The sequence below is a fragment of the Perca flavescens genome, chromosome 23 (assembly GCF_004354835.1).
Source record: "Perca flavescens isolate YP-PL-M2 chromosome 23, PFLA_1.0, whole genome shotgun sequence".
Lineage (NCBI taxonomy): Eukaryota > Metazoa > Chordata > Actinopteri > Perciformes > Percidae > Perca > Perca flavescens.
In genome coordinates, this window is record NC_041353.1 from 6,984,043 (window position 1) to 6,995,968 (window position 11,926).

The 11,926-nt window shown below is 39.4% G+C and overlaps 1 protein-coding gene across 3 annotated transcripts in view; it reads right to left on the reverse strand.

Moving 5' to 3' along the window:
* LOC114550256 (uncharacterized) overlaps nucleotides 1-11,926 on the reverse strand; it is an 89,495-nt gene that overhangs the window by 75,260 nt on the left and 2,309 nt on the right. For all 3 annotated transcript variants that reach the window (XR_003691660.1, XR_003691659.1, XM_028570903.1), the window contains exon 2: nucleotides 9,355-9,481. Coding sequence is in view for 1 of the 3 variants with exons in the window: in XM_028570903.1 (XP_028426704.1) it covers nucleotides 9,355-9,389 (35 nt within the window). In the remaining 2 variants the exon portion in view is untranslated. The remainder of the gene's footprint in view (nucleotides 1-9,354; nucleotides 9,482-11,926) is intronic.

The window sequence follows — 11,926 nt, forward strand, 5'->3', positions numbered from 1 at the left end:
TTGGTAATTCACAGACCTTACTAGCCTTTTTAAAAGGAACTATTTATTTGGTAGGAAGTAGGTGATACTGTTGAAGTCTGTGGGTCATTTAAAGAGTATGGCTCAGTAGGGAGTTGAAAACTACAAACTGGAGGTGTTTGAAAGAATCCCCCAACTTTATGGAAGTTCCCCTTAAATGGTAACTACCGTTTTCCTATGTTTTTGTGTCTAAGTGTCTGATGGGAACCATAATCTTCAAAATTGGTCCAGTATTAAGCAAGATCACTGCAGTCGGCAGCGGCGAAACAAGTTACAATATAAGTTAATAGGGCAATTGTCCAGCTTGTATTTACCTTCACAAAGGTGCCCCTTTTGCCACTGACAGGCTCAGATTAATATTCTAAGTGTCTGACAACATTATGGAAAGGATTTCTAAGGAGGTCGACTTTCTGTTAAAGAGTAAAATCCTTTTTTTAAACATAAAAACATTCGCGAAATTGCATTCGCTAAACCCACCAGACTCTATGTAAATAAACAGTAACTTTAACATCGTAAAACACACTTCATTCAAAGTCAACAGAAACAAAATAAAACTATGAAAAGCCATTTTGGGTCGTCTTTCCACTTTTCAACCATCACAACTCTAGTTTTGGTTGAAATAAACACAGTTTACCGATTTACATGTGAAAATATGTTGGCTCTATACACGCTAAAAATATTGCTTTTTTAAATGGAGTCTGGTGGGTTTTATAACGACTTCAGAGCTGTTTCTGGTTAAACAGTTACAATCAGTCACTTAGACACAAAAACATAGGAAAATAGGTTGAAAAAAACAGTAGTTACCCTTTAAGGCAAAAGTGAACATTGTGAAAATGATTTTACAAATATTAAGATAGTATTGATACATACTATCAATCAATGACCAATAATTTCTGTAATGAAAATGGAAATGTATTATTATTTGTGAAATTCATGTGTTAAAATAAGGGTGGCACTGACAATAAAGGTAAACTGCATTACAAAAACCACACACAGGAATTACTTGTCAAACTTGAATGTGATTAGCTGCTGCAGAGTGACAGAGTGTTTGGTGTTGGTGCTGTCATGCTGGTATTGTCAGGTATTGTGTGACAAGCAGCATGAATGTCGGTCAATCAAAGAGTTCTCATTAAGTCTCCGTGTTCCTCCACCTACAGTCCACTGTACGTTCTGCCAGTGACGGCTGAGTAAACACAGATCTTAGGACAGCTTAAAAGGCAAACACGTAGGAGATGAAATACACCTGATGACTGAGACTGAAGTTTGGAAAACCACTAAACCACAGTCAGGCATCGGACACACTGCTGTCCACGCTGACGTACTGTCACCTGTTGGGACACAGATGTTATGAAATAATACTCACGGCTTTTTTTTCCTGTTAACAAATGCTTCGCGGTGTTGGGAAATTCTTAAAAAATGTTGCGTTAAAATGTGTTGTAACTCGTGTTACTGAGATTGTAACGGGTAATAATATTACCGAAATTTAATTAGTAGTGGGTTATATTACTGCGTTACAGCAAAAAGGAATACATTACTGTAATAAATATAAATACTTCAGGGTGCTACCGAGGCAAATAACATGGTTAACATCAGCTAGTTTCCTCCCTAACGTAACTTTACAGAGCAGACCAGAGCCAACTGTTGTTACAAATTCAGGTTAAACTAAAATGTCAGTCTTTATTTTTCTTCTTTTTAGGGCAGCAGTAGCTCTGGCAGCAAAGGGGCATCCACGTCTAAAAAATATTATTTTATTATTTATTTTCATTTAACATGGTATACGTTTACAAATATACCTAATACTCTATATGTTGTTTAAAAATAAAATACATTGTGTTAAAAGGGGAAAAAAAAAAGAAAAAAAAGAAGCCGTTAGCCAACGCTCACCTGGAGCCACCCTGCACATACCCTGGGTGACACAGAGAAAGTCTGACTGACAGGTGAAAGTGACCACGGCTGCAGGGAGGAAACGCCTTTTGTATTTGGTCAGAGAGCTGGTGAGGGCGGTGAACCAGGTCCCCCTGCCGACGGGATCAGCCTTAGGGCAAGGAAGGAGGGTCTGGATCACTCTCTCCTCACATCAACAATACACCCTCTAACCATCACAACCTTAACATGTCATCCCCCTCAGTTAGGGACCTCAACTCTCTCCCCCTTAAAACACACTTATCTAATCTCCATCTTTACCACATGTGTAGGAAACAAGACGGCACTACAAAACAGTGTCCATCTGCAGGCAACACTATGCCTCTCGCTTATGTGTTGCAAAGGTGATAAAACAGCTGTCATGCCCAATAGCCTTTACAGCATGAAATTATTGTATATCAAATCAGAGGCATTGATAAACCCAACTTTTATAGCTTTAAATGTTCAGAAACACTCTCTCAGCGAAGGGACACATCAGCTTGTATCCCTTATTGATTTCTCTTATTAAATCTACACCCTTCACAATGCTGAAGACGTCAATAAAGAGAAGCCGATCATGAGGGGGGATTCTGAAGCTTTAACACAAGTGAAATGCAACAGAAGCTGCAAGTCAATATCCGGAAGAAGTCCCAAATGTTTTTGTTAATTCAGTTTGTTTCCATCAGGTAAGAATCTACAGCCATGCTAGCAGCTCTGTGAGGCTGTACAGAGGTGCTAAATGCTCATTTGAGAGATGAAAACATGCTCATAATGACTAACATGCTGATGTTTAGCAGGTACAGTAAACACAAAGTACAGCTGAAGCTGATGACAATGTCATTAGTTCTGCAAGCACAGTGCAAAGGGACAATGAAAAATTGACGCTGATGGTGGGGCTAGATTAAAAGTTAGGGGATCACCAAAGTTATTACAATTCGACCGGAGAGAGACTGAAGTGTTTGCACCAAATTTCATGACAGTCCCCTCAATCCGTGGTTGAGACATTTCACTCAAAACCACAAACTAATGGTGTAGCAAGAGAAAAAGTAAGGGGACCATTAGGATTCATCCTCTCGGGACCATAAATGTTTGTGCAAGATGTCATAGCAAGCCACCCACAGTTAAGATGTTTTAGTTTGGTCCAAAGTTGTGGACCGGCCGACTAAAAACAGGTGTCTCCTCGACATTGTAGCACAATTTTCCTCTTTCTTCTAAAACTACCACTGGGCCTAACTCAGACTCTTTCCCTAGATGAGATGTTGATCCTGGGAGAGTTCCTGTCAGGGCCACGTGTAGCAGGAGACACGGCAAGGGAAGGGGGTGACTTTCCTGGGTGTAAAATTCAATTATCCATCTTGTGAGCGTGTCTGTTTTGAGCGGTGGGTGGACGGCTGCCTGTTCCCAGCATGCGACAAGGGGGTTAAGAACCACAGAAAGGCCTCCATTATCACAAGTGAGAACGGCCCATGTGGCTGGCTGCACGGCCCCCGCTCTCATTCACTCCCCTTTACAACAGCACTGCCTCAAAGTTTAATTCTCTTTTCTCTGCTCCCACTCCTTTTCTTCCTACCCCCTCCTCCCCTTCCTCTCTTGCTCTCCTACCCTCCGAAAGAGTCTCCACAATGCTGCTGGAAGGCTGGAGTGGATTCTTCAGCACCCCTGTGGACAGTGCATATGTGGACAACATTCACAGGATGTCTGTCAACTAGTCCATTAATCAACAGCATCTCATGAAAGCACAATTAGGAACCTCACAACTCTATAACAGATTATCATCTCTAAGCACCCCTGCTACTCCTTCTGCACAGCAATGCTCTGTGCTGAAGTTGGTTGTCCTCGTCCAACTGCACTTTTTTCACAACAATAATTATGAAAAAAGCTGGAGTTGCATAATCATGACAAAACAATTTTTTATTGAAGCGAGGACAGCTGCAGCATGTAGAAGAGCTCATTCCTTGCAGTCTTAACCCATTGGGCAGTAAAACTGACTAGCATCTGGCTAATCATTAGTGTGAGAATGGATCTTCAGTGTGTGAATAAGACTGAGGCCCTATGGAGAAGGCCATTGTAGACGCACACTGCACCACTTCTTGTGATAAATGAGCAATTGTCTCCATCACCATTTAAGACAGTAAATGACGCAGTGGGGAGCTCTCCATCCACTGTACAATGTGAAAAGGACACTGAGGAACCTTGGGAGTATTATGTGACATCACACCCAAAATTACTGACCGCTGGAGACAAGCAGACGACACAAACAGTGGTCCATTATGAGGTCTCTACAAAAACAAAGTGGCTGCTACAGTGTGTTTATGTGCTTTTAAATTAGGCTATAGGCTAGATTAAACTTAATGTATGATTGCTGTATATCACATATAACACAACACAACTTTGACATATAACCTTATAAAGTTGATATGTAATTTATCTGTCGTAGAGCTGCAGCTATCGATTATTTTAGTAATCGAGTATTCTACCAATTATTCCATCAATTAATTGAGTAATCGGATAAGAAATACTTTTTCTTCATAGAAAACAGCAATCCTAAAAATACAAAAGAGAGGTTTCCTTTTTAGAAAAAGCAACATTTTGACTGCCTAAATTGCATACAATAACAGGGATAGATGCTAATATTTTTAAGCACTGGTCGCACGGGCCACCAAGCCCCTTATTCTGTTGGCCAAATTCCCTTTTTGGAGGCCCAAATGTAAATCTTTTTCACCCCCTTTCCCTTTATGCCTCTTGCTCTTTACACTGAATATGCAAAAGAGCTGTTCACTAAGGCCAGATAAATGTGACTGTACAAAGCTTACATCAGGGCTATTCAACTATACTGTTCAGGGGGACACATTTTCAGAAGGCTAATACTGAGTGAGGAGAAAGAATGACAAATGCAAACATCACCGGCATGGTCCGATGTCATAATTCACATCCATATTATGGGTGGCAGTAGCTCAGTCCGTAGGGAGTTGAGTTGGGAACCGGAGGGTCGCGGTTCAAGTCGATTTTACAATAGACACACTGCACAGTTTTCAGGGGGGTTTTGCAGCTTGACGATGATCCCAAACTTTCTATAGTTTTTTTTTAGCCCCTCACTATTTTCGCTCTCTTCCTTCATTTATAATCGGCGCGGTCAGTCTTGTGTTCACAAAAGCGTCAGCCGTTGTGCGCCAGCAATAATCATCCGTGCGGAAACATTGTGAGCGGTACAACCAGAGCATGAAATTAACACCCACCCACCCGCCAAATGCGGGTGAATTTTGCAATTGGTGAGTAACACTGTCAAGCTACCTGCCACTTTGGCAGGTAGCCAATGAGAATTGAGTGATTCAGACGCGTAACTATCGGTAAGCAGGGTACGCGGTTGCTTACGGGCTTGGTCCAATCAGGGGCCCACATCACTGGAAGACATTGATTGACAGCCGGGGCTCCCTATCGCGCAGCCACTGACCAAGCGGGAGTGAGAACGGGTACAATTAATTTCCTTGTTTCTGTTATGAAGACGAGACGTGTGTGTGACTCGAACATCTCACATTACCAACAAAACGTACAGCGAAAGACCGTGCAAAACTTTTCAGACCGTCCTGCCAACATTTATACATTGTAACATCAATGTACGCTGTAACGATTTTTAACTCTTAAGTCTCTGAAAGTTGCTGCCATTTCATCTTGTCAGCTTGTCAACACACGGTGGATGCAGGAAAAAATGCAGATGAGACCTACAGGATGACCTTAATTGAGGACAGCTACTTTATTGTAAGTGCAATGATAAGTGAAAGTCCAATAAGTACTTTATGAAACCGTATGAATGTGTGTCCCAGCCCAGGTTAGGGAATTAACTAACAATGTAAAGATCAACAAGCCACTGACTGATGTTCATATTTGATTCATTCAATAAATTATTATTTTGGGTCTTAAATCCACCAGCCGTTTCCACCGTTTTGCATCCTGAGCCTTTTTGGTAAGGTTCCTAGCCCAGAGTAATTAATTAATAGTACTAATTATTATTCTCCCCAAAACAAGTTTCCTTTTCATTTATTTTTTTATTTTTAAGAGCTATACAAAAAAAGTGCAACTTTTTTGCAACAACTCATGTGTTATGGTCCACATTCACCAGTGTTTTTTTGTTGTTGTGGTGCGCTAGGCTACTCCTGATTTTGTCAGTCATCTCATCTCTTATATGCAGTGGCCTAACGAGCCAACACCGGACCCCTATGCAGTATTATCAAGGCTGGCCCCCCTACTACAGCACATGATGATGGCGCAATGTCCATGAGTAGGCTACCATGAATAGGACAGGATAGGATCATAGAGACACAGCAAGTCCTGTTTTTCACCTTTATGATGCAAAAAAAAAAAAAAAAAACTGGCTGGTAAAAAAAGTTAATTTCATGCCCTGGGTACAACGTTACATTGATTAAACGAAGCTTCGAGGCAAAGAAGTTTGCATCGAGGATTTTTAGTTATAGAATTATTCGAGTTACTCGAGGAAGCGTTTCAGCCCTAATCTGTCGGTTTATCACTACAAGCGACTGCTTGATTTACATATAGTCGTATGACTCATTGTTAATATAAAAATATTGATTACTGCAGCTTTAACTTTCCACTCAAGAATGGAACTGAGCATTTTCCTCTAAACAACTTTAACACAGAATAAATACAAGATATCCCAGCATGACAGACAGCCTTCACAATGATTCCAGATGTTAAAAAACATATTGTTGAATTCCAACATGATTTCTTAAATGTCTATTAACATAACCTGAAATACCATAGTGATTTTATCATGTTCACCCATTTTTGTTTTTAAACTGGAGCAACAAAAGCAAGTGTTTTTACATCATTTTAACAGAGGGGTATGGCCTACAGTCTTTTATGTCATCAGGGGATGCTTAACTTAGCACATCAACAATTAAGGGTGTGACAAAACGAGATCTCGCGAGATTAAAACGTGACGAGACTTCTCGTCGAGGTGAAAAGTTGTCTCGTAAGGCGATGTGATGTCAGCGTGATGGAGCGTGAAATTACTATTGAAGATCCCCCTGCCACTTTTAAATCATTTGTGTGCAAACATTTTGGTTTTCCTGCGGAAATAATAAACGGCGAAAGAGTGACAGACAAGACGAACACAATATGTAAATATTGTAAGAAAAAAATGCCGTATACCGCGGCTAACACGAGCACTATGCAAAAACACTTACAGCACCACCACAGCTCTCTACCAACTACAGCACCCGCGACGAAAACATTAAAAGGCCAAACAACTCTAAAAGCCTTTGCATCTCTGCCACCGGTAAGTGCAAGAGCCACGGCAATAACGAGGGACATAGGCGTTTTCATTGCAGCTGATATGAGGCCATTTTCTGTGGTGGAAAATGTCGGATTTCGGCAACTCCTAAATATCCTTTGCTGTCTCCACCTGCCAAAGCATACCTTTCCATCCCTGCTACCTCAGTTCCAAGTGAGTGTGTTTTTTCTACTGCAGGAGACATAGTTACTGCCCAAAGGTCTCAACTGCTGCCAGAAATAGTCGACATGCTTATATTCTTGAAAAATAACATGACCATATCTTAGGCTGTTTTGTGTAGTTTATCTTATAGAAAAAAATTGTTTCTGTTTGCACTTGTAGTTTTGAGAGAGCAGTACTTTGGTTATTGATACACTTACTGTTTGCATTTAAACATTTTCTGTTGTTTACACATTTATTTTATTTATACTGTTTATTTTTTTATGTTCGATTTGTGGAAAGGAGTTAGATTTCACAGGGCAGAAGCCAGTTGGTAGATTTTATACAAAACATTTTGCAGTGTTTGCATGTCCTTTACTGCATATGATTCATTAAAATAGTAAAAAAAAAGTTAAATAACATTCATCATTAATAGTTGATTTCAAAAGGCACCTAAATTGTTTTGCATTTTGTGATTTTTCAGTTGAATAAAAAAACTATTTTCCATTCATATATTTCATCGAGGATTTCTTTAAAAAAAATTTTAAATCTCGTCTCGTTCTCGTGAACCCAATCTCGTGATGTGTCTCGTCTCGTGGAGTAAGCGTCTCGTCACACCCCTATCAACAATGTATATATTTTTACACTTTTCTCGGTCTTCATAATTCAAACGTGAACTAAAAGATGCTTTCTTCGCAGCTGTAGAGAACATAATTTAAAATAAGGTGATGTAAGAACTTTCATGGGGTTTCTTTTTTTTCTGTCACTGGGTTTCCTAAAGGTCCAGTGTGTAACGTTTTTAAGTGTTCATTCTAAAAATCTGTGTTGCCCGTTCACAAACTTCTAAATATTTACCACCACCATCAATTGCAAGTATTCCTATTGGCTTGAAATTTCACATTTGCGTTTGCATGAACTGGGAAAAGGGAACTCGAAAAGAGCAAGAGACCGGCGTCATCAGAAAAAAGCGTGAAGGCTGCCGTAGCTGTAATACGTACTTTGAACTGCATGGCGCGAGAGAGTTGATTGCGATATATGATCTCAACGCTAGATGGGAGAAATTCCCACACATTGGACCTTTAAAAGCTACCTAGCAGATCAGCAACCTCAGTGTAGGTGGCGGTAATGCACCTTGACGCTGGTTGCCACCCACTATAAAATGGGGAAAAAACAGAGAGAAAGCGACCTGCATTTGTCACTTGTCAGTCAGACAGCACAGATGCCAGAGAGTGATACGTAGATGGCAAGGTAGGGAGAAAAATGGGTGAGAAACTGACAAGTTTAATGACAGAATCTGATAAAACTGCACTTTCAGTGTATTACTTTGGATAAAAGATTCCACCTAACAGTACGTAATATGTTTATTTGGAAAAGAAAGTTTGGCTCACTCAGAAGTTTAATACTGCTTGAAAATGTTTTCTCAAGTTGTGAACAACTGGGTCTTACATGTGTTGCTCTGTGTGCTGAATTGGTGGTGTTCTCTCAACATTACCAAACCTACACTGCCCTCATGTGGCACCTGTGGATCAACTTAGTGGCAGGTGTGATAGTTGGAGCAGATTAGCACAGACAAGAGATTTGTTTTCTGTACTCCTAGGAGTTTCAAGTTTTTTTCTGCAGATTTGAGGTAGTTTTAGCTTGGCCTATGTTTTCAAGCCAGTAATGGTGTTCTTTTAAATTATGTTTGATTAACACATGATTTATCACTAAGTTCTGCACTAATTAAATAACCTAAGAAGTTTTACAAACCTAAGAAGGCTTACGATCACTTGATACAGAAGAGACCACATGCAAACAAATAGGGAAAATGCTAAAACTTAACAAACATGACACCTGTTGCCACACACATTATTTTAAAAGTTCAGAAGATATGGCCTACTGTTCAAACAAAAACATTTATATTATAAAATCAATATAAAAATAAATCACACATCTTGTATTATGACTTTGATCTCTGCCCCCTAAACCAGCTGAATAAGCATTGTTACCTGTAAAACATGATTGCAGGCTTGTTATACTTCATGAAAGCACAGACAGGTGATGTAGCTCTTCAAGCCACCTATAGCATCCAATGGGCCATGTTTGCCTTATCTCTGCCAATCATCCATGCTGCTCCTAACAAAGGAAACAAAAAGATGCTTATCTTTCACTTTAAAAGTTTTAACACTTAAATAAAAAATAAATGTAATTGTTTGGATCAACTATGTTCTTTGCTATGGAACAGGACTCTATTTAAACTGCCACCAGTATTTTTCTTGGCTGAATTGGATGCAATCTTTTAACAACTACTCTTTAATATACTTAAAATCTTTCCATTAAATACTACCTGAACTGTTTTCATTAAAAAGATTTTTAAAAAATAAAGAAAACATGCATATAATGATTTTGATCTCACTATGCCAAGGTATGTTGTACACAGGCAAACCAAGAAAACTAAGCAGTCTGCTTAGCAAGGAAAACCTCTGCAACCAACTTGACCATAGTGGAGTTTTGGCCACACCTTGTGGCACAATCTTCCACAGACAAAAGGTTCCTTTCTGTAGTTTCCAGTACCTTCTCAGGTATATATGCAAACCTTTAAACATAGATTAAAAACCTACTAATTCAGTCTGGCTTTCAAGTAATGTCTTATAATTTAATGGTTTTAGTGTTTATACCTATTTTAGTCTTAAAATTACAATTTGTATAATTTATAATTATAACATATACATTATATAATGTATATAACAGTTTAATAACGATTTATACTTTATTTTATGAGTGATTTGATTTTAAACATTTTACTATTCGTATTTTAATTGTTATATACTGTATTAATCTCTAAATCCACCTTTTTTATCTCTGTTTTTTTCAATCACTGTAGCTACAGCACTTTGAGTTGCATGTTTGGAAGGTGCTATATAAATAAAGCTTGATTGAGAAATGTGCACAACTGCACACCTGTAGTGGCCCAAGCAGCTGTTGTTTTAAACAAAATAAATTAATAAAATTAGATAGGATTATTATCGGATGAGTAATAATGACTTTAATCCCCTATCACTTTTTTTTTTATCTAGCACCCTCAGGTCGAAATTTTTATTTGTCTAATAGACGGGTTTCCTGTTTACAAACATTACAGCGTGCGTGCGCATACCAGGGACAGAAAGACAGATTGGTGAGCTGGTCCAATAATGCAAACGCATTTTTGTCTCAGTGCACATTGTCTTAGTCCCTTCATTTCGTCATGGCATTTATATAACACATACTCTATGGTCTTACAAAGCTAACGTTTTTGACCGATTACAATTTAATCATTTTTTGTGAGCTGGAGAGCTCTCGTTATGAGAAGTTAGCTATAGCTCTGTTTGCCATTCATTCCAATGGGGAAACATCGCGGCTAGACTTTCGACATACATTGCATATATTTACACTTTGAATTTCGTCATGGTATTTATATAACACATACTCTATGGTCTTACAAAGCTAACGTTTTTGACCGATTACAATTTAATCATTTTTTGTGAGCTGGAAAGCTCTCGTTATGAGAAGCTAGCTATAGCTCTGTTTGCCATTCATTCCAATGGGGAAACATCGCGGCTAGACTTTCGACATACATTGCATATATTTACACTTTGAATTTCGTCATGGTATTTATATAACACATACTCTATGGTAGGGCTGGGCGATATATCGATATTAAAAATATATCGATATATTTTTAAATGAGATATGGAATTAGACCATATCGCATATATCGATATAGTTCAAATGTGATCCTTGCTCCCATAGATATATACACAGATGTCGCCTTGAGGTTCTAAACATACGTCAAAACCGCGCCATCTTGGAACAGGGTCCAAGCATTCAGATCAACGCTAAAGATGCGGACTTTTGTACTGCTTAATTATGTTCGATAGAGGAAATGAAAAGAACAAACAGCAATGAATAACATTTAACAGGTGACAATGTGTTTTATGATTATGTATGCCGCCGACCAGCAATCTGAGCTCCGGCGGCAGCGGGAGGCGGAGAGCTCCGTGGCGGCCGCAGCGTCTCTTCCCCGGGAAAAACACAGCTTTGCCTCGCTGCTGCGCCGGTCCCCGCTGATCCAGATCGGACCAGCCAAAGACAGAGTGGTGATCGGTAGGATCTACACGTAGTCCAGGGCGACCTGTATGTCGATATCGGCGGAAAGTTCCACTAAGTTTGCGGCGGCAGGCGGACGGAGAGAAGCTACAGCAGGGCAGCAGAGACCGTCTCGGCTACAGGATCTGGAGCTCAGTGCCCGTTAAAATTACATGTAACGCATAAATACATACAGAAATAAATAGTGGAGGAATGAGCCTGGACATTTCAGTCTGTTTTAAACTTCACCTTGAAGCAGAAACTCTTAGTTCAGAAGGGTGAAGTTTCCGTTTGAACTCAGATCTGTGAACCGATCATAATAAATATTCTTTGTATTAACACATTAATTAGTTTCTTTGTTTTGTAGTCGATAGTTCATCTTTTAGTTTACTTAAGTGGAAGCAGTATCAAGTGGAAGAATGGGACTATAAACCTAGGCTTACAGGCATGAGGCAT